The 21850-nt window shown below is 54.1% G+C and overlaps 1 protein-coding gene across 30 annotated transcripts in view; it reads left to right on the top strand.

The window, feature by feature from the left end:
* Window positions 1–21850, top strand: part of RANBP3 (RAN binding protein 3) — a 66474-nt gene that overhangs the window by 38294 nt on the left and 6330 nt on the right. For 9 of the 30 annotated variants that reach the window (XM_063800365.1, XM_024351096.3, XM_024351102.3 and 6 more), the window contains 11 exons: window positions 499–570; window positions 6529–6594; window positions 7464–7556; window positions 8493–8620; window positions 12051–12170; window positions 14401–14504; window positions 15233–15311; window positions 16223–16325; window positions 16845–16954; window positions 18832–18952; window positions 21514–21656. In XM_063800365.1, the coding sequence (XP_063656435.1) occupies window positions 499–570; window positions 6529–6594; window positions 7464–7556; window positions 8493–8620; window positions 12051–12170; window positions 14401–14504; window positions 15233–15311; window positions 16223–16325; window positions 16845–16954; window positions 18832–18952; window positions 21514–21656 (1139 nt within the window). 30 annotated transcript variants of the gene reach the window in all.

Raw genomic sequence — 21850 nt, 5'->3', positions numbered from 1 at the left:
TCTGCGTAGAGTGAGTTCTTCCCCTACGAATTCCACTTCATTTGTGGAAACCTGTTGGCTGGCCCACACCCTGGGAAGCAGTTGCCCTGGTGAAGGAAGATCTTAGGTGGGGGAGGGGGAACCCCATGGACAAGCCTTGACAGGTGAGGAGGAGTCAGGGCCTCCAATGTGGCCTGGAGCATCTGATATCTCCCCTGCCGGCTGCCCCTGCAGAGGTGCAGGGACAAGGGGGTGCCCCCAGTTGACCAGAGTTGACTGTAGTCATCAGACAGATCAAGGCCGTCGGGCTGGAGACCCTCGTAGTGCTGTAAAGAGAGTCTTGGGGTTTGCTTTTCTGGGGAAAGACTGAATACCCTGTTTGCGTGCTGTTCCGTCTCCTCCCGTGGGACGTGAGAATCCACCCCTCAGGTGGGAGAGGTGATCTCTGAGCGTCCACCCCACCCATTCATGCTGTTTTTCCTCTTGTTCCCTCCCCCGCCTGCACCTCCTTGTCAACAGTTTCAAAAAACAATGTTTTTATGCCATCAAGCTTCTGCGAGCCATCTGCAGGCAATTCCGACTCAGAGCCAGGTGAGCCCCGGCCCCTCTGCCTTCCCGCCCGGCCTGGGGGTTCTCCTGGGAGGAAAAGCAATTGGTGTGGGAAAATCAGATCTTCAGCGGGCATTTAAAGTCAGTTCTTTTTCAGCTGTTAAAATTTTTCCCCCAACTCTTCAGCTCATAGTCTGGGGATCTGGCGTGAGATGAGGCTTCATAAGCCCTCATGTTTGTTTCTGCAAGCAGGGCCTGGTTGCATGGAGCTCTAAGTCCTCTAAAAACAACCTGTGAAGAAATGTATCACTCATTTTTTAAAATTTTATACAAGTAATGCATTCATAATTGGGGTTTTTTGGTTTTTTAAACAGACTTTCACTCTTTTTGCCCAGGCTGGAGTGCAGTGGTGTGATCTCAACTCACTGCAACCTCCGCCTCCCGGGTTCAAGTGATTCTGCTGTCTCAGCTTCCCGAGTAGCTGGGATTACAGGCGCACACCACAATGCCGGGGTAATTTTGTATTTTTTTTAGTAGAGACAGGGTTTCACCTGTTGGCCAGGCTGGTTTCGAACTCCTGACCTCAGGTGATGCACCTGTCTCGGCCTCCCAAAGTACTGGAATTACAGGCACGAGCCACCGCACCTGGCCCATAATTGTTTTTTCTTTAAAGTAAATCAGAAATATTTCAACTAAAAAGAATCCCTGCCCCTTCCCCACTCACCCTGCCATCCCAAAGGTAACGCCTGTGAAGTTGGTGAATTTCTAGACCTCTTTTTTGTGTATTCTCACATTAATTTTGCTCAGACCTACCTAGGTAAATATGTTTAATCACAGCTTCAAAACTTTTTTGTGTGTTTTGGAGACGGAGTTTCACTCTTGTCCCCCAGGCTGGAGTGCAATGGGGCGATCTTGGCTCACTGCAACCTCTGCCTCCTGGGTTCAAGCAATTCTCCTGCCTCAGCCTCCCAAGTAGCTGGGATTACAGGCGTGTGCCACCATGCCCAGCTAATGTTTTGTATTTTTAGTAGAGACGAGGGTTTCACCGTGTTGGCCAGGCTGGTCTCGAACTCCTGACCTCAAGCGAGCTGCCCGCCTCAGCCTCCCAAAGGGCTAGGATTACAGGCGTGAGCCACCACGTCTGGCCCCCAGCTTTAAAATTTTAAGGAAAGCCGCTCCCCCTTTCTGAAGAATATGGAGCCTGCCTTTTCGGTCTTTCACTGGAGAACCAACTCCAAGGTTTCCTGAAAGTTTCTCCCACGTGGCTGAAATTCCTCATAAAAGATTTAACAAGCGAGTTTAACAACCTGAATTCTGTAACCCAACCTACCATATATAAATTCATTGCCGACTTCAAAAGCATTGTGAGATAAGTTAGCTGCTGGCATGATGTCCGTGTCAAGGGAAGAGGTGGGTTCTTATAACTCTCAGCATTGAGTTGATGGCCCCGTTTCAACAAGGCATTTTGACTCTAAAAGCAAACTGTTTTGAGCCGACCACCTGGTCTCATCCTGCAGAGGGGCTTGGTGTTTCAGGGTCCTCAGGAAGGGCACGATGTTGGTTATTCCTGGGGTGTCGCTTAGCAGGTGGTGGTCTGGATGGGGGCACAGAGCCTGCCACGGTGAGGCAGGTTCTGCTTTAGGTGATCAGTTACTAAAGCCGTGTGTCTGGACCCATTTGTGCTGCTGAGCTCTGTTACAAATCTCATGATCGCTTCTGAGGTCTGTGAGCAACGGCCTCCCTCCTGTCTCTCTCCCTACAGACCTTTCCCCTCCAGCCTCCGGAGCAGGGCAGCTGTTTCGCAGGCCCCAACGCGGCATGGTTTAAAGCCCCAGTGCCCTCACGCGTGAAAAGGCAGTCATATTAGCCACACATCAGTTCTGCAAAGCCAACTTCACATCCTTGTCTGCCTGCCTTCTGTTTTTTAGCTTTAATTTTGAAAAGCTTTAACACTTACAGAGGAATTTCTCTGTCCCTTTTGTCTGAAGACCCCATTTAGCTTTCTCCAGTCAGCTCCATGAGTCCATTAGAAAAAAGGACTCAGACCCTGGTCCTACCACACATACCTCCACTTTTATCGGGAACAGGTCTTCAGGCTTCCCTTGACTTTCATGACCTTGAGGATTACAGGTCAGCTGTTGGGTAGAAGTGTCTCAGTTGGGGCCTGTCCAGTATGTCCTGGTGGTGAGACCCAGGTGTGGCATCTTGGATGAGAATGTCACAGAAGCCATGCACAGTACTCACTTGTCCCCTTACCAGCACGGGGTGGCCGTGCTCCTCGATCAGGGTGCTGTCTGCCAGGTTTCACCACTGTAAAGCTACTTTCCCCTTTGTGCTGGATGGTTTCTGAGAGACACTTTAGACTCTGGGACTGTGTGTACCTCGTCACACTCCTGCCCTCCAGTGTTCGCGCCCAGTGATGTCTTCAGAGTGATGTTTCCCGCTGACGACTGCCCCATGGGATTTTCTTCCTTTTTTTTTTTTTTTTTTTTTTTTTTGGAGACAGAGTCTTGCTCTGTTGCCCAGGCTGGAGTGCAGTGGCACAATCTCGGCTCACTGCACCCTCTGCCTCCTGAGCTCAAGAGATTCTCAAGCCTCGGCCTCTCAAGTAGCTGGGATTACAGGCACTCACCACCCGTGGGATACTCTGAGCACCATCCCTGCCGCGTTGATTAGTGGTGTTCACTGGAAGGAGGAGCTTGCCCTTCTCCCCACGTGCTTGTTCCTTGATCGATTGTGTCCACATAGACAGGCGAGCTTCTGTTGGCATCAGTGGGTGACCGTCTATGGTTACTGGTTTTTATTTAATGTTCAGGTTGTCCCAGATTTGGCCAGTGGAAGCCCTGTCAGGCAGGACCCCATTGTTCATTTGAGCACTGCCCTTACTTTGTCACAACAAGAGCCTCCCGGCTCAGCCTCTTTTCTCATCCCAGTCCTGGAATCTGCATTTCTCAGAGGCACGCTGGTCCTTCAGGGAACATGGTCTTTAGAAACCAAGGTCTGAAATCACTCCGTGCGGTACTGCGATCTCACTGACTCAGGTGTAGCCCTGCTCCCGGCCCTCCGCGGACAGAGCTGGGGACACACATCTTTGTCCACATGATCTCTTACTCTCTGCCTGCCTGCCTGCATGTGGAAATGACACCAGGGGCACGTGGGTGCCTCCCTTGGTATATTCCGCCCTCTTCTGGCACTAAGAAACCGGCACCCTCTGTCCTCTGTGCATCAGGCATCACTCCCTGCCCACCGCATGGCTGAGCCTCCTCCCCACCCTGCACCAGCGCCGTCCACGCACAGACCCCAGCTCCAGCCAGGCTGCCTTCTCAGCATTTGATGCACACAGTCTCATTCCCATCCCTTCCCTGGTTAAATCGGGGCTCCCTGGGGGGCAAGCATGGCTTCCCACAGACATCACTTGGGGCTCTCTGAGGCAGGCGAAAAGCACCCTCAGACAGGGAGCCTGCCAGCTTCCCAGGAGGGCAAAGGCTGCCGGCGGGAGGGGTCCTCTTCCTCTCTGGAGTGATGCGCATCCCTCAGAGACTGGTGCAGCATCCTCTACAGGCCCACACCCCTTGGGTATGTGGCAGGCATCGGGCTCTGGCCATGATTCAGCAGCTTGTGTTGCGACCTGTGTTGCAGAAGAAAATTTCTGGAAGGAATGAGAAGAGACCACCCTTGTTTTCGTGGAGCAGGGCCTGTGACAGGGACCTCCAGATTTTGGCTGCCCCTGGAGCGCGCCTTGTCTGTCTGCAGCTCTGGAGAGGGCCACGCTCTGGGCCTAGCACTAGTGGCAGGTCGGTGGCGGGGATTATCCAAGTCTCCTGCTTCCGCTTGGCAGCTCGGGCCAGCCCCCAGGCTCCCCTCAGCGTTAGCGCCAGCGCTGCACGGAGCGGAGTGTGGAAGGGCAGTAGTCAGTCTGTGACCAAAACATCAGCGTGGAGAGCCAGCTTGAAGAGCTTGCTAAAAACTATCTAAATTGTGAATTTGACCTTTTAAAAATGTATCTAAATTGCCAGTCGTCTTCTGCATAGCTCCGTGCTTTGGAAATGTAATTGAGTGTTTCCTTCGGAAAAGGAACATCTGGCGGCTCACCCCCGCATCCTGCAGGATCTGACTCTCCTGAGTTTGTTTTTTTATGACCAGTCTGTTACGGGAGAGGCACCAGCTCTGCTAACACAGGCTGCCAGAAGCCCCTGGGGCTCGACTCCCTCATACAACTATTATAGTAAGAAGGGTTGCTGCAATCCTCTTGCTGCCCAGGCACAGCGGCGCCTCCGGGGCACAGCGGGAGAGGGGTCTTCCTTGGCCTGCTGAATCTTGATTTGGAGTCTGAAAATTTGGGCTGACAAGGTGTTTTGGGTTTTGTCGTCATCGTTTTAGTGTACAATTGAGTGGTTTTAGTACATCCACAGAGTTGTGCGACCATCACGTGATTAATTTTAGAACATTTCCAGCATCCCAAAAAGAAACCTCATCCCCGTTAGTCACAGCCTGCCCCCAACCCCCTCCCTTGAGCCCTGGTAACCGCTCAGCTCCTTTCTGCTTAGTCTGGCATTTCACAGAAATGCAATCAGACAGCATGAGGGGGTGTCTTTCTTTTGATTTACACCTTTAATTTCTTCCAACAATGTTTTTGTTTTGTTTGAGACAAGGTCTCACTCTGTCGCCCAGGCTGGAGTGCAGTGGTACAGTCGTAACTCACTGTAACCTCAAGCTCCCAGGCTCAAGTGATCTTCCCACCTCTGCCTCCTGAGTAGCTGGGACTACAGGCATGTACCACCATGCCTGGCTAAGTTTTTAATTTTTTGTAGAGTTAGGGTCTTGCAGTGTTGCCCAGGCTGATCTCAAACTCTTGGGCTCATGCAGTCCTCCTGCCTCAGCCTCCCAAAGCACTGGGATTACAGGCATGAGCCACTGCACCCGGCCCTAACATTGTTTTATAGTTTTATCTTGTGAAATGTATTCCCAAGTATTTTATTCCTTTTGGTGTTATTGTAAATGGAATTATTTTCTTAATTTTGCTTTTGGGTCATTCACTGCTAGTGTTAGAAACACAATCGATTTTTGTATATTGATCTTTGTGTCCTGTAGCTTGACAAGGGGGTGAAGCTTAGCACAAACGCAGGGCCACCTCCAGGAGCCATAATGCCACAGTCTCTGTGCCTTGCCCAGGAACAGGCTTGCCTGCCTGAGTCACAGGCCTTTTATGACAATCCTTCCTGTTGTGGATCAGATTAGACCACCATCCCCACTCCCCGTATGGGCACAGTTGCCAAGACACACAGATGAAGGGGTCCATGTGGACAGGTGGCTGGGTGAGGCTGGGCTCTCGAGCCATCCCAAGAGCTCCTGGGCATTCACCTTTCCCTCTAGTTTTGTGAATTTGCCAGCCCGGACTCCGGCCTAGGGGGAGCTGGCCTCCTCCACGGTGGCCAGGAGTGCCCCCCTCACTGAGACGGGAAGCTCCGCAGGCACATCTGGAAAGGGGAGGCAGGCTCACTGTGTGCCACCTTTGACCTTTTCATCACAAAAACCTGTCTCACTTCCCAGACATCTGTAGTGGTGCCAAGATTCTTCCTGGCCACAGCCGCGTCCTCTGACAGACAAGCCTTCTAGGAAAGGGAAGTAGGGCCTGAGCGCCTGTGTTCCGTGGCTCCCTGACATTCTCCAGAGCCAGGTACAGGGCCGCTGAGCAGCTCGGCTCCTGAGCCTGCAGCAGGTCATAGACAGCTGGGAGGGCGGCTGACGCCCCACCTGCCCCCATGGTCAGCAGCTGACCCAAGAGCCATCGTTCCTCCTGCCCTTGTCTCTCCCCTCCTCCAGGCGCCTTCCAGGCCTGCTGATCGGACGAGACTTCTGTTGTAATTTGGAAATGTTCTCCCTGGTTCTCCAGGCCCGAAGTCACTGAGGCCAAGACCATAGTCCTCTCCTGCCCTTGCCCCCCAGGCCCAGTCCCAGCCCAGGCAGGCCTGCTGTTGATATTTTGTCTTGTGCTTTTAGAGGAAAGGAGCAGTGGCTTCCGGTTGAAGCCACCAACGCTGATCCACGGCCAAGCCCCCAGCGCAGGTAGGTCGTCTACCTCCCTGGGGCGGGGGGTGGCTCTCTGATGTTTTTCAGACCTCTGCTAGGCCACACCAGGACACCGCGGGCTCAGTCTGCTTTCTAGAAAGATCACTTGTAACTTGACCCACGAGCCCTGGAAAGTTCCTTTAAAGAGAGGCTGTCTGAGCAGGGAGGTTGGGACCCCTGACTGTGAGCGTCGTGTGTTCAGAAAAGTGGGCAGTGGTGGCACGGGAGCAGGCTAGGCGGGGTGCATCGGGCGGGCTCCATGCCCAGCAGTAGCGCACTTGGTTCAGCCTGTCTGTCCTTCATGTTCTGGCCCCCACATACCACAGTGTTCGCCCCAGTTAGCAGGGTGGCTGCATTCCAGCGGCGCGCTGCTAGTGAGCCGGCTGCTAGTGAGGCTGCCAGGGATGCTGCACAGGGCAGGGCACATGCAAGGGTCCTTGCCCCGTCTGCCTTTGGCAGAGGGACTTCCTCAGCATGGCTGTTTCGAAAAACAGGTGCAAAATGTGCCTGTACGTGACCCCACACCGAGTCCTGAGCCTCCAGGTAGCTGCCTGTGAATGCACTGCTCTCCTCTCACAGTCTCCACTTGACTGTTGAGTCCGCCGACGCCCCGCCGCGTTACTGTGCTAACTGGATTAATTCACAGGCGTCGGTCACTGGGAGTTTCATGTAATCACATGTAAAAATAACAGTAGCCAGATCTCCTGGCCAGCTGTTAAAAAAAGACCTCAAGTTTTTTAAAAAGTGCGTCCCTGCAAAGTCTAGCCTGCAAGGGGCATGAAATGGGATGCCAGGGGTCAGTCTCTGAAGCGCCTGGGGGCAGGCAGGGGTCCGCGGGCACTGGGAAGGCCGCCTTCTGTTCCTAGGTCTGCCAAGCCAGAAGCCCAAGGAGCAGCAGCGGAGCGTGCTTCGCCCGGCAGTGTTACAAGCTCCGCAGCCAAAGGCGCTGTCCCAGACTGGTAAGAAACGGCAGCCCTGGCGCCCAGGCCCAGACGGCAGGGTAGAGCGTTCCTGAAGTCGCACCCGGGACAGCAGTGTTGCGACAGAGGTGACTGCTGAATGCACCAGAAATACAGAGAGATCAGGGAAGATGATCCTTTAAATCACCCCCCAGCCGTCTCCAGCCCCGAGCCTCCCGAGCCCTGGCAACGGAGGAGGGAGAGGCGGCTCCACAGCTTCCTCACAGCTCTCGGCCGAGTGTGACTGTGTGGGTGAAACCTGCTTTGTTCATTCACTGTCTTCATAAAAGCAGGCCGGCTCCTGGGAATGAGATTTATCCCTGTGTGTTTGCAGATAGAATTTCAGCCTCAATTTTCACAGGTTATCTTCAAAAACTTGAAAGGTCATTTTATTTATTTATTTATTTATTTATTTATTTATTTATTTATTTTGGAGATGGGGTCTTGCTCTGTCACCCAGACTGGAGTGCACTGGTGCAATCATAGCTCACTGCAGCCTCGAACTCCTGGGCTCAAGCGATCCTCCCACCTCAGCCTCCCAAGTAGCTGGGACCACAAGTGTGCACCACCACACCCAGCCAGTTTGTTTTATCTTATTTTAGAAACGGGGACTTGCTGTGTTGCCCAGGCTGGTCTCAAACTCCTGGCCCCAAGCAATCTCCCTGCTTCAGCCTCCCAAAGCACTGGGACCACAGACATGAGCCACTGTGCCCGGCAGGTTTCTCTTTTTTGTTTGTTTCTCTTGTTTTTTTTTAAATCCAAGAATTTTGGCTCTTTGTGGAGATACCAGGTCCTTCCTTAAAAAGGAGACATGTGCTGTGAGCTTTACCATGGGAGGGGCCCTAGACTAGACATGGCCCAGCCCCTCAGCTATGTGAGTGGGGGTGGGAGGGCCACCAAGCACCTGTGATTCCCCACTCTCCTTCCCTCCCACAGTCCCCAGCAGTGGCACCAACGGGGTCAGCCTCCCAGCAGACTGCACGGGGGCAGTGCCCGCAGCATCCCCTGACACTGTTGCACGGAGAAGTCCTTCCGAAGCTGCCGATGAGGTGTGTGCACTTGAGGTCAGTGGGTCCTGAGGCAGGGAAGCGCTGCATGCTAGGCCCCTTGGGAGCAGGAGGGCAGCCTTCCCAGCACGCTGTGGAGTCCACACGCTGTCACCTGTTCCAAGCAGTTTCCACGTGGGCCTATTGTAAGGCTCTCTGGATTTGCTCAGTAGGCTCTAAATAACAGTACCTGACAAACCAGATCTAGATTCCCAAGGGTGGTCTTGCTGGTCAGGCAGAAGAAGAGTGTCTCCCAAGCAAGCTCTGCCGGAAGGACCTGTTGCCCAGAGTTCTGCCGGAAGGGCCTGTTACCCAAGGCTGACCGCCACATGTCTCACGGGAGTGATCCTTGAGGGAGGACCTGAACCACTGCACTCTGAGGAGTCACTAGGGCCCGAGGAACGGCTGTCACTGATGGGTGTCTTGCAATGTTTAACATGAGGAATGTCTCCCCTCTCTGTGTCCACACCCAAACCACCCCTCAGAGACTCCTATCTGTGTGGTTCCAGTTGAAAATTTTTCTTTGGGAGTCATCTCAGAAATAGTTTGTTTAGGCCAGACACGGTAGCTCACACCTGCAATCTCAGCACTTTGGGAGGCCACGGCAGGTGGATTGCTTGAGGCCAGGAGTTCAAAACCACCCTGGGCAACATAGCAAGACTCTGTCTCTACAAAAAAATACACAGATTAGCCAGGCATGGTAGCATGTACCTGTAGTCCCAGCTACTCAGGATGCTGAGGCTGGAGGATTGCTTGAGCCCGGGAAGGGGAGGCTGCTGTGAGCCGAGATCACACCACTGCATTCCAGCCTGGGCGACAGAGCCAGACCCTGCCTTAAAAAAAAAAAAAAAGAAATAGTTCCATTTAAGCGGGGATATGGTTTGGATTATATGGGCCAAAAGCTTTGTGTTTCACAGCCACTGTGAAATAAGGGCCTTTGATGAAGAGCCTCCTTTGAAGTTGGCAGAGATGGGTTTGAAGTCAGAATTAGGGTAACACCATGTGGTATCTTCCGTGCAAAAGCCAGATTGGATCTTTGTGTTTATTTTCCGCTCTGTGTCCATGGCCTGCAGTTTTATACCCTCCATCCCCAGTAGATGTTCTGGCTCAAAGGGTGAAAATGGCTGTCCACAATTAAATTTGAAAACATCCCCACGCCCTTTTTCAAACGAGTTTGCTGAATTGGAAATAGGGATCATTTCCACCGCATTCTGCGGCTTGGAAGCTTTGACTGCTGAGGTCTCCTGAGCAGATCAGGTGTGCAGTTCTGAGTTGGAGAAGGACTTAGAAGTGACCCAGCCCGTCCCGCCATCTCCCAATGTCTCTGATTGTCCCCGATGGTGAGTGCACAGGCTGACCTGGTGGCACCCGCTACCGAGAGCTTGTTCCTCACTGGAGAGGCCTTGCTGTGTCCCATCCCAGGGGACAGAGTCCGTCTTCCTGCCGGTTCCAGCCCCTTCTCAGCAGTGCACACAGCTTGTTCCCAAATCGTTGAGCTCAGAAGTTGTGATGTGCTATCTTCCCTCCAGCAGGCTGGGCAGCCGCAGTAGCTAAAGTTGATCCTTGGACCCCATGGTCTGCTGGCTGCCATTCGCAGCTCCTGCGTCTGGCTCCAAAGCCACTGCTCCATGTGGGTCTGGGGTGGAGCCATGCGGCCACACCCACGCTGCCCTCTGACCACACCCAGTACTGTTGAGATTCGCCAGGCTCGCCGTGTATATCCTTCTCTGGCCCTGCAGCAGGAGTCTGAGCTTTTCCAAGCCGCCCATGAACATGGCATACACTGCTCATCGGGAACGTGAGCTATGAGGCATCTCCTCTAAGGAGGGCTTAGATGTTGGGGGCGACCCATGGGGGAACTCCTGGTACCGTCTTTGGGAAAGTGGGGAAGAGGCTTCCCCTCCCGCCCCACACACACACAGAGTCTCAGACTGGTTACAGGCCTCGGGATTCGTTTATCAGTTTAAGCGAATCCTCTAAGCAGGTCCCGCCGGGTCATAGACATACCCTGTGGTCAGAAACATTTTGCTGTTTGCCTGCCCCATCTCAGGTGACTCTGTGGGCTCCACCCACCCGGGATTAGCACCAGTCGGTGTGAGCAGGGGGCACACAGCGCACAAAGCCAAGAGCCAGGGAGTGTTTCTGCTGGACGGGATGCAGGCGGCCCCAGTGGGGCTGGGGGTTAGCCCATCCTCTGAGGACTTCCAGGTCGCCAAACACGGTGTGTGTTTAATTTTAAAAAGCCACATTCACTCTTGCACAGGCACAAGGATGCAGCCTGAAGTCAGCAGTAGCAGAATTTCTAGGGAGCACAGTAGAGAAACATTTATACTTTTCACTTCCTTCACAGTTGGACCAGAAAGTGCCCTCAGCGCTGTGATCCGCTGATTCTGGGCCTGGCATTGTAACTCCAGGCTTCCCTGCCCACTGGACACGCTGAGCCAGTCAGAAGCTGCCTGCAGCCTTTCTCACCTCCGAGTTCACGGTTGTCAGGTCCCTTCATGACATCTCCCAGGAAAACGCTCCCTGCCTCACGTTCATGTCCACTATACACATCGCCAGAGACTCCAAAGATCTGCCAAAAGCCTTTTAAAATTTCTTTTCAAATTCTACAACACCTTTTTTATCATGTGGTATAGGAAAGACATATACAAATTACTAGCAACTCCATATTCCATTATCTCAAGATAAATGCATTTGGTCTTAGGATATTTAGTTACAAAAGTCATACCTACATGTTGAAAATATTTACACAAAATGGAAATCCTAGAAAGTAACAAGCAGGAGCCACCCTCCAGCTAAGAGGTTCCCGGGTAACCTCCGTCAGTAGTTTGAATTCTCTCTCCCGACTTATTTTCCTGGGCATTCCTCAACACACATACACACCACACACACACACACACACCACACACACACACACACCACACACACACACACACACACACACACACACACGGGACTGGGTTGGCTTTAACAGAAATGGAATCGCACTTCCGTGTCCCACAAGCTGCTCTCTTCTCTGATCCATGTATTGTGGGCATGTCAGAGGCCTACCTCCCTCTCGGTGGTAACAGCTGTGCTGTACTTTTTTTCCCCCATATTTTCTATTGTAAATTATTTCATTCCTTGGCCAATGATGAGGAACCAGGTTATTTCCTGCCCTCTGCCGGCACTAAGGCTTCTGCAGGGCACAGGTGTTTCTTTTTTGTTGTTTGGAGACAGGGTCTTGCTCTGTCACCCAGGCTGGAGTGCATTGGTGTGATCTCAGCTCACTACAACTCCCAGGCTCAAGCAGTCCTCCTGTCTCAGCCTTCTGAGTAGCTGGGAGTGCAGGCACATGCAGAGGAGACGTGTGGAGTACATGATCTGGTGTGGGATTGCTGGGCATCCGTCTGGGCCAAGTGTGGCACTGGTTTTGATTACTCTGTTTTGTTTTGGTTTTTGATAGGAGAAAGAGCCCCAGAAAAATGAGTCCAGCAATGCCTCTGAAGAGGAAGCCTGTGAGAAAAAAGACCCCGCCACACAGCAAGCCTTTGTATTTGGGCAGAACTTGAGGGACAGAGTTAAGGTATGTGAGCTGTTGAACCAGCACATTGACTTTTTATGCCTTCCCCAGGTTCAACAGCAGGCAAGTAGGTAGATTTTCCTTTTAACAGGGGAGGGGAGCGTGGGACAAAGAAGGTGTTAGCGAGGCAGCCCCATGGCTCACAGCACAGTCCGCTGCTGGTGTGCGTGTGCTGGGCCCTGGCACTTCCCCACCAGCGGCCCAGGCTTCGGAGCCCTCACCTGCAGTGACTTCTCAAGTCAGGGTCCCTGGTTCTCATGGTAGCGGGGACAGGGAAGGTGACTGAACCTGAGGCCTCAGGCTTTCATAGCAGAGAAGAAAGACAGCACGGTCCAGTGTTCTCAGCTCTGCCCAGAGGTTTCTGTTCCCGTATTTCAGGGTTTCTCCATTTCAGCACTAGCAGCATTACGGCTGGACCATTCTTAGTTTCTGAGGAGTCGCCCTGGGCACTGCAGGGTGCTGAGCAGCATCACTGGCCTCCACCCACCCAATGCTCCTGACATCTGACAACCACAAATGTCCCCAGATGTGGCCAGTATTCCCTGTGGAGTAGAATCGCCCCCATTAAGAACTGTCACCTTATTTTTTTTTAAGTGGGGCAGGGTGGGGTGACAACACTGTCTTCTTTCCTGAAAGGGAGCAAAGCGTCTGCCACCTCGTGGCTGCCCTCCAGACATGTGGTCCTAGTTTGGAGATTGTGGGGTGGGGAAGGGATGGCAGTGGTTGGTAACAGTGGCCCTGGACCATGCACTGGGACTCTAGGAAGACCAGGGTCAGCCAGCACCACCTTTCCCAGCCACAGACATGGAATGTGCTACGGCATCTCTAGCAGCTCCACTGGCAAGAAGCTTCTTGCAAAGCCCGAGAGGCGGTATCGGTGGCTGTGTCTAGACACATTTGTGGTTGTCACAACTGGGAGGTACTTCTGGAGGTCAGGGATGCCACTCCGCCCCTTGCAGTGCCCAGGATAGCCACACCACAGGGAATGTTCTGGGCCCAGTGTCAACATGTCAGTAGTGTCGACGGGGAGGGCCCTGAAATAAACAAAAACCTCTCTAGCATGCAGAAAGCACCAGCTTGTGTTTTCTGCTTTCCTTTCTGTTACTCACCGTCCAACAGAAGCCCAAGTCGAGAAGCGTGGAAAGTTGATGTTGCTGTTGCCATGGCTTTAGGCAAAATAATGAGTCCCTCAGGGGCTGTTCCCTCCAAGGAGGGAGGGCAAGAGGCGGGGAAGGGCTTGGCCTGTGGAGTTCAGGCCCTGTGGAATCTCTGCCTTGAGTCTGGGGAGACAGCTGCTTTGAATTTGGTGGGGTTGGCTTCTTGCAGAAGTCAGAGGCTTACGTGCACTTCGCAGTCTCAGTCAAATCCCAGCCTCTCCTTCCAGGGCAAACTTGAGCCATGGATTCTTTTTTTTTCTTTGGACACGAAGTCTTGCTGTGTCGCCCAGGCTGGAGTGCAGTGGCATGATCTCTGCTCACTGCAACCTCCACCTCCTGGGTTCGAGCGATTCTCCTGCCTTAGCCTCCCAAATATCTGGGATTACAGGCGCCCACTGCCACATCCAGCTAATTTTTTGTATTTTTAGTAGAGGTGGGGATTTCTCCATGTTGGCCAGGCTGGTCTCGAATTCCTGACCTCAAGTGATTCCCTGCCGCCTCAGCCTCCCAAAGTGCTGGTATTACAGGCACGAGCCACCGCGCCCAGCCAGAGCCATGGTTTCTTAACCCTCTGAGCCTCTGCTTCCTTGTTGGTCACACAGGGTCCCTAACATCCCCCTCCCAGGCCTCATGAGGATTAAAGCAGATCGTGCATTTGACAGACTCAGCATAGCAGCTGGTAGGAAAGAGGCCCTCAAGAAATTCTGCTTCTATCATGTTCATAGTAAACCCCCCAAAACATCAGCTTTGTAACGTTGTGTTATTGGTATGAAGCATTGACCGAGAGGCCAGCTTAGGCGTGGTTTTATAACAAGGCATGGTTTTGTAACAAGGTGGAAAAGGCTCCTTGAAGCTTCATGAGCTCTCTTTCGGTCCTAACTGTTAAAGCAAAAGGTGATGGAGTTGATTATAGCCCTGCCCCCCAGCACATGCACGCGCACACACACAGGCGGGTACAGGAGAGGGTTCATGGCTCCAAACAGTTCCATGCAGCTCAGGGGGTCTACAGACACTGAGCTGTGGAACTCCAGGCACCACCCCACCCCCGATTACTGAGCGCTCCGTCTCATTCCCAGCTGATCAATGAGAGCGTGGACGAAGCCGACATGGAGAATGCTGGACACCCCAGCGCAGACACGCCAACCGCAACGAACTATTTCCTCCAGTATATCAGTTCCAGGTGTGTTTCTCGGTCCCAGCGGCCAGCCTGGCATGGCGATGCAGGTGGCCGCGAGGGCTTCTGCCAGAGAGGGGTCTGTGGTCCCCGTGCCCGACTCAGGCCCAGAATCCAGGTTGCTCTCAGGCCCCTCTCTCTCATTCCCCACTCTGGGCACAACCTTGGGTGGGCCAGGGTGGTGGGCCTTGTCCTGGGATTCACTGGACGCCTGAGACAGGACCAGAGTTCTGTGGGGTTGTCCAGGGGCCCATGGAGGCTACAGCCCAGCCCTTGGAGTGTGCCCTCTGTCTTGTGGACCTCATGCCCAGAGCAGAACAGAGCAGGCCAGAGGCGACTCAGGCGCCCCCTTATTCTGGGTTTGGGCACCTGGGGCAAAGACCTCATCATGTCCTTGACTGACATGGCTGGGGGTAATGCTACCCACGGCCCAGCTGCCCCTCCAGGTGTCTCAGAAGAAAGCGTGTCCCGCCTGGGAGATGGGCGGGTAGAGCAGGTGGAAGGTGGCTTCCCTCATGCTGTGGGGCCCCTCCATTAGGGCGAGCTAAGGGTTAATGTTTTCAATGGCACAGGGAGGTGTGTGGCTTCCTGCCTCTGACACGCCACCCTGTGCACAGTGGCGGAGGCCCCTCCACTGTGCCCTCTGCGTCAGTGTGTACTCCATGGGTACCCATACATTTGCCTGGCCACCTTCCCACGTGACGCCCCACACTCATTGCACATCTTCTCTTCAGTTTAGAGAACTCAACCAATAGTGCCGACGCCTCCAGCAACAAATTTGTATTTGGCCAGAACATGAGCGAGCGAGTTTTGGTGAGTGGCTGTGTTGGGAATGTTCTCAGGGACCAGAGGCTCTCGGCGCCAGCCACAGGTCAAGGGGACATGGAGAGCGGGGCTGCTGTGTCGTCCTGTGTGAGATGGGGATGCCTTCAGTAGCAAGTGAGAGAGGGAAGACCCTGCTCAGACTCAGCCTGAAAACTGGCCAGGCCACTGGCTGCCTATGAACTGGCATTCGCTTTTCCCGGCTCCTCCGTGCTGACCAGGGCCAACTTCATCCCAAGATGGGCTTCCCTGGAGGCTGCAGGGTCCTGCTGGCAGTCGGGGTCCATGGTTCCTCCCCACCAGGCCAACTGACAAAAGTCCTGTGGGACAGGGCCAGCCGTGCTGGTGGACAGGGCTGCTGGCCTCCCTGCTCCTGTGAGCATAACCGCGGCCAAGGCCTTGGGTGCACGAAAGGCCCATCTCTGTTCCCAGGAGCCCAGCCAGCCTGGGAGAGGGTTCTAGAATGGCTTGCCTACCTCTTTACACGTGTTCCTTTTTCTTCCTGATTCCACCCAGCTCCACTGGGACTGCGTGAGGGCCTGTCCTGAGCCGCCTGGTCACTCTAGCTCTGTCTCGAGTTAGGCTGCATTAAGTACTCTGCAGCTTCTCTTCCTTCGTGGCCACGCTGTGCTTTTTCTATTTCAATGAAATGTTCAAAGTCTTGCCTCACCCAGACGGAGTGACCAGTGTGGCTCGAGGGGACTGTCGGCTGGTGGCACTCACCCCGTAGTGATGCCTGAGGGACCACGTGGGGAGCTCCCAGGCAGTTCAGGGTGTCACCGGGAGTGGGCAGGAGTGCTGGGGGCAGCGTAGTGTTGGGGGCCAGGCAGAGAGGTGCTCAGAGCTGCTGCTGAAGGACCACACAAGTGCCCTCTTCCTTGTATGCTTTTGTGTCCCTGCAGAGCCCCCCAAAATTAAACGAGGTCAGTTCAGATGCCAACAGGGAAAATGCAGCTGCCGAGTCAGGGTCTGAGTCCTCGTCCCAGGAGGCCACCCCTGAGAAAGGTATGTTAGCGTCCCACCACGGCATGGGGCTCATGGTAGGTCATCTTGGGGGATGATGAGGGGATGCTGGGTCCATTCACACCCCCAGCCGGGAGGGATAAGGGGCCCGACTCCCGCAGCAGTAACGACCACATGTGAACCAGCTCCAGGGCCCTGCCTTGCAGTGAGCAAGGGTTTGTGATAAAGAACTCGAGGGCCTGTGTCGCCTTGTGGCCGTGGGGAGGGTGGGGAGGCGCAGGCAGCAGGCGTGGAGGAGTCTCTCACTGTCCCCCCATCGTCTGCTCGGCACGAACACGAGAGTCTGGGGCCACACTTGGCCCTCAGATGGTCTCCCTGCAGCTTCTGAGGCCACATGCCCTGGCTGTGTCTAGGGTCCACTTGGGTTGCCGGGGCAGGCCTGCCAGGGGCAGCAGGCGTCCTTGAGACCAGAACCAACCCTCTCATCTCCTGTCGGATGAGGAGAGATGGCTCTCCTCTCGCCAAATAATCAGTCAGTCTTTTTGGCCAATAACTTTTCAGAGTCCCTGGCTGAGTCGGCAGCCGCCTACACCAAGGCAACAGCGCGGAAGTGTTTGTTGGAAAAAGTGGAAGTCATCACCGGGGAGGAGGCGGAGAGCAACGTGTTACAGGTGAGGGGCCGGCCCCTCCTCGGTGGCCCTGGGTCTTCCATGCACCTGGGGGTCCAACCGCAAGGGCTGGGCCCACATCCTCTGAGCACACAGGCCTGCCCCTGAGATGACAGAGGGGCCACTGGCCCCACGCTCTGGGACTTTGTTGGTGGCGTTTGTAGAGAGAGCTTAGGCTCAGGGGCTTCTTGCATGTCTTTGGTTTCAGAGGAGGAGGATCTGTTTGAGACATTCTTTGTTTTGTTTTAATTTTTTTTGAGACAGTGTCTTACTCTGTCACCCAGGCTGGAGTACAGTGGCACAGTCTCGGCTCACTGCAACCTCTGCTTCCTGGGTTCAAGGGATTCTTGTGCCTCAGTCGCCTGAGTAGCTGGGATTACAGGTGTGCACCACCACACCAGGCTAATTTTGGTATTTTTAGTAGAGACGGGGTTTCACCATGTTGGCCAGGCTGGTCTCGAACTCCTGACCTCATGTGATCCACCCGCCTCGGCCTCCCAAAGTGCTGGGATGACAGGCGTGAGCCACCGCACCCAGCCTGAGACATTTTTGATGGTTCAGGGAATGACAAAGACTGTCATACCAAACATCTTATCTTGTCGCCCAGAGCTGGCAACTGTAATTATTTGTCACCTGGCATCCTGTGGTGTCTTCGTAGGGAAAAGATCAGGTGCAGCCAGAGGTTCCACCCCACCGTCCCCTCCTGGCATCCCCCATCCCTGCTCCGCAGGCCGCACCACCCGGGTCGGGCAGCATCCATCTGCTTCCTCTCCCATGGCACATAAGCAGGTGTCTGTGTCTGTAAACCGGGTGGCGTATCGTGGGGTTCTTAAGAGCACTGTTCTTTTTTCCCACTTACCATTTTGTCATCTGTTCATGTTGAAAGAGATTGACTTAGGGGGTATGTGGAAAGCCATGTAGGGGTGTCTGTCTCGTATTTTTCTTTGTTTATATATACAAAACTGCTGTATTGAAATATAGTACAAATGCTATATAATCCATCCTTTTAAAGCATACAATTCCGTGGTTTCTAGTATATTCACAGAGTCAGGCAACTTTCACCAGAGTCTAACGTACAACATTTTTGCCCCCAAAAAGAACACCGTCCCATTCCCCCAGAAAGAGCATTGTCCGTTCACAGTAACTCCTCCTCCCTCCCCAGCCCCTGGCAGCCACAGATCCACTTCCTGTCTCTGTTTTTTGCCTGTCCTTGACATTTCATATAAATGGCGTCAACGCACTATGTGGCCTTTCGTGTCTGGCTTCTCTCGCTGAGCCAGAGGTTCATCCATGTTGCGGCGGGGGTCGGAGCCTTGTTCTTTATTAAGACTGAGTGAGATGCGCTGTAGGGGTGGACCATGTGTGTCACTCCATTCCTCCTTGAGACTTGGCTACCGTGAATGATGGTGCTGTGCACGTTCATGTGCGATCTGTGTGTGAACATGAACAAATGTTCCATTTCTCTTGGGTACATACCGAGGAATGGGATTGCTTGGGCATGTGGTAATTCCTTGTTGAGCAGTTTGAGGAGCCGCCAGACTCTCTTCCGCAGCAGTGGCACCATGCGGCCTTCCCGCCAGCAGTGTGTGAGGGTTCCAGCTTCCCCCCACGTGGGTATAGCCATCCTAGAGTGCGCAGAGAGGTTTCTCACCGTTGTTTTGCTTTTCATTTCCTTAGTGATTCTTTTAATTTCAGATACCCCTTTTACAATGTAAAGCCTGTTCTAGCTTGAGGGCAGGACAAAAAACTGACCAAGGTGGCCCCCAGGCCATCGTTGGCTGGCCCTGGCAGTCCCCACAGGCTAAAGGGCGACTCTCAGGGTGTGGCTGCAGCAGGACACCAGCTGGGGTCCCTGCTTACCGGCGGCCACTGTGTTCCAGATGCAGTGCAAGCTGTTTGTCTTTGACAAGACCTCACAGTCCTGGGTGGAGAGAGGCCGGGGGCTGCTCAGACTCAATGACATGGCGTCCACCGACGACGGCACACTACAGTCCCGACTAGGTGAGCTGCAGAGGGCGGGGGCTGTGGCCGGGTCCCCATGGGGAGGGCTGGGGACTATGCAATTCCAAAGGGAATGAAGCGGGGGAGATCCTGACCCTACCCTTGTGAGAGTCAAGGCACAGAGTCGGTCTCCCATGAGAGCCGCCCCCCAAACCCCCTCCCTGCACCCAGCCCTCAACACCACCCTCACACACTGGCTCCAGCTGCCAGCTCGTCTGTGACCCTCTTAGTGTCAAAATGGACAAAAGTCTGTGGAAGTTTTTAAGCTGATTTTCTGACAAAGTGGCAGGTTTATGATAGAAAGGAAAATGAAATCAAACATCAAGTCTAATCTCTTGATAAAGACAAATTTTGGCCAGGCGCAGTGGCTCACGCCTGTAACCCCAGCACTTTGGGAGGCCAAGGTGGGCAGATCACCTGAGGTCAGGAGTTCAAGACCAGCCTGGCCAACATGGCAAAACCCTGTCTCTACTAAAAATACAAAAATTAGCCGGGCATGGTGATACATGTCTGTAATCCCAGCTACTCGGGAGGCTGAGGGAGGAGAATTGCTTGAACTTGGAAGACGGAGATTGCAGTGGGCCGAGATTGAGCCACTGCACTCCAGCCTGGGCGACAGACCAAGACTCCATCTCAAAAAAAAATAAAATATACTGTTTTTGAAAAGCTTTCATGTTAATGTTCCATTGACAGTCAATGGACTTTTCCCTATTGGTGGACATTTAGCTTGGAGTACCTGCATACACACACCCACTTAAGGAAATCAGCCTGTGTGTGTGCACATTTGAAATGTGGGCGTGTCTTTTTTTTCCTTCTAAAGATGATTTCACTCCATCACCCAGGCTGGAGTACAGTGTGATCATCGCCTCAAATTCCTGGGCTCAAGTGATCCTCCCACCTCAGCCTCCTGAGTAGCTGGGACTACAGATGCACCACCATGTCTGGCTAATTTTTTTGTTTTTGTCTTTATAAAGACGGGTCTCCCTGTGTTGCCCAGGCTGGTCTTGAGCTCCTGGCCTCAAACAGTCCTCCCACCTCAGCCTCCCAAAGCGCTGGAATTACAGGCGTGGGCCACTGCGCTGGGACCATCTTTTTGTTTTATCTTCCCAAATCAAAGTGTCTTCTGGCCTTTTCATAAATATGGGTTTCAGGCCCAGCAGTAACTCAAGCAGCCCCCTTGAAGGGTAGTGTTCATGCACTTCAATCAGAAACACTGCTCTGGTCAGAACAGACAGGGGATGTCCCTGCAGGCTGGGACTGCTCTTTTGTTCCCCATGGACGTCTTCTTTTTTTTTTTTTTTTTTGAGACGGAGTTTTGCCCTTGTTGCCCAGTCTGGAGTGCAGTGGCTTCGTTTCGGCCCACCGCAGCCTCCACCTCCCAGGTTCACGCGATTCTCCTGCCTCAGCCTCCCGAGCAGCTGGGCTTATAGGCACCTGCCACCAAGCCTGGCTAATTTTTTTATACTTTGAGTAGAGATAGGGTTTCTCCACATTGGTCAGGCTTGTCTCGAACTCCTGACCTCAGGTGATCTGCCCACCTCGGCCTCCCAAAGTCCTGGAATTACAGGCTTGAGCCACTGTGCCCAGCCTTATGGACGTCTTCTTGTGTTTTTCCTTTTGTCTCGTGGAAATGTTCAAATGTCCGTGGAAAGAGAGGGCATAGAGCCCTGAGCCCCCAGGTCTTCCCCTCTGCCTGGGTCATCAGCCTGTAGCCCCGTGGCAGCAGTACCCTCCCCAGCTTCAGGGAGAGCAAAATCACCTCTGTCTTTCTCCCACTCGGCCTCTGAGGTGGGCACCTGGGCTCAGGGAGATCTGTTCGCTGGGCCAGGGCAGGGGGACAAGTTTCTGACCGTCTCCAGGCCTGCTCCAGTGGGGAGAGGCGGCTGGCAGGAAGGTAGGGGCTTGGCTGAGTCCACGGGGTGGGCCCAGGCCAGGCGCAGGGGTGTTGCATACTCTAGAAGAGTCAGGGCCCTCCCATTTTCCTCCGTAATCTGCTGCCCGCAGTCCTCTCGTCTCCTCTCCATGGAAGCGCTAAGCTGCGGTCCTACTCTGCCTTCTCCTAAGGAAACCAGAGGGCAGGGCTGGCCCACTCGGGAGGCCAGTCAGGAGGACGTGGACTCCCATGGAGGCCGATGTCTCACACACACAGCGCATGCACCTTGAGTGTCAGCCCCTGCCTCCCGCAGCCCACCCCGTGCTCCTCTCTAATCCCCCCTTCTCCAAGGGAACTGCCATCCTGGTGCCCACCTGTGTGGACCAAACACAACCTCCCACAAGCTGCATGTGGCCTCTGGCCACTGATCTGCAGCACCAGCCTGTGCAGCCACCTGCAGTTGTGGCCTTCAGTGGTCCAGGCTTGGGGAGGAGGAGCCCCGCCCTGGGAGCAGGTGTGCCAGGGCTGGCCTCAGGGAGAAGTCTTGCTCTGTGGGTGGGTCCTGGGAGGATCATGGGCTTTTGCGCGGTGATGTCGCTTTCCATCTGGACGGTGTTGGCTCTTGGAGCTGGCTGTTTGTGAGGGGGCCGGTGTGGGGGCCAGGGCTGAGTGGCCTTGTCGGTTGTAGTGATGCGGACCCAGGGGAGCCTGCGACTGATCCTCAACACCAAGCTGTGGGCCCAGATGCAGATCGACAAGGCCAGCGAGAAGAGCATCCGCATCACAGCCATGGACACCGAGGACCAGGGCGTGAAGGTCTTCCTGATCTCGGTGAGCCAGCCACGCGGGTGCCTCCGGGACCCCTCATCCTGCCAGCCCTGTGGGGGTCCCTGGGCACACAGATCAGGCAGGACGGTGGGGAGGGGAGGGGGCAGGGGCTTCAGTTGCTTCCTGGGACATGAGAAGCACTATGGGACCCGCCAGTCCCAGCCTTCAGGAATAGAGATCATGGTCCTTGTCCTCTT

Source organism: Pan troglodytes, chromosome 20, assembly GCF_028858775.2.
Source record: "Pan troglodytes isolate AG18354 chromosome 20, NHGRI_mPanTro3-v2.0_pri, whole genome shotgun sequence".
In the NCBI taxonomy this organism is placed as follows: Eukaryota; Metazoa; Chordata; class Mammalia; order Primates; family Hominidae; genus Pan; species Pan troglodytes.
The sequence above is the reverse complement of the archived record's forward strand: the minus strand, read 5'-3'. Positions and strand labels throughout refer to the sequence as shown.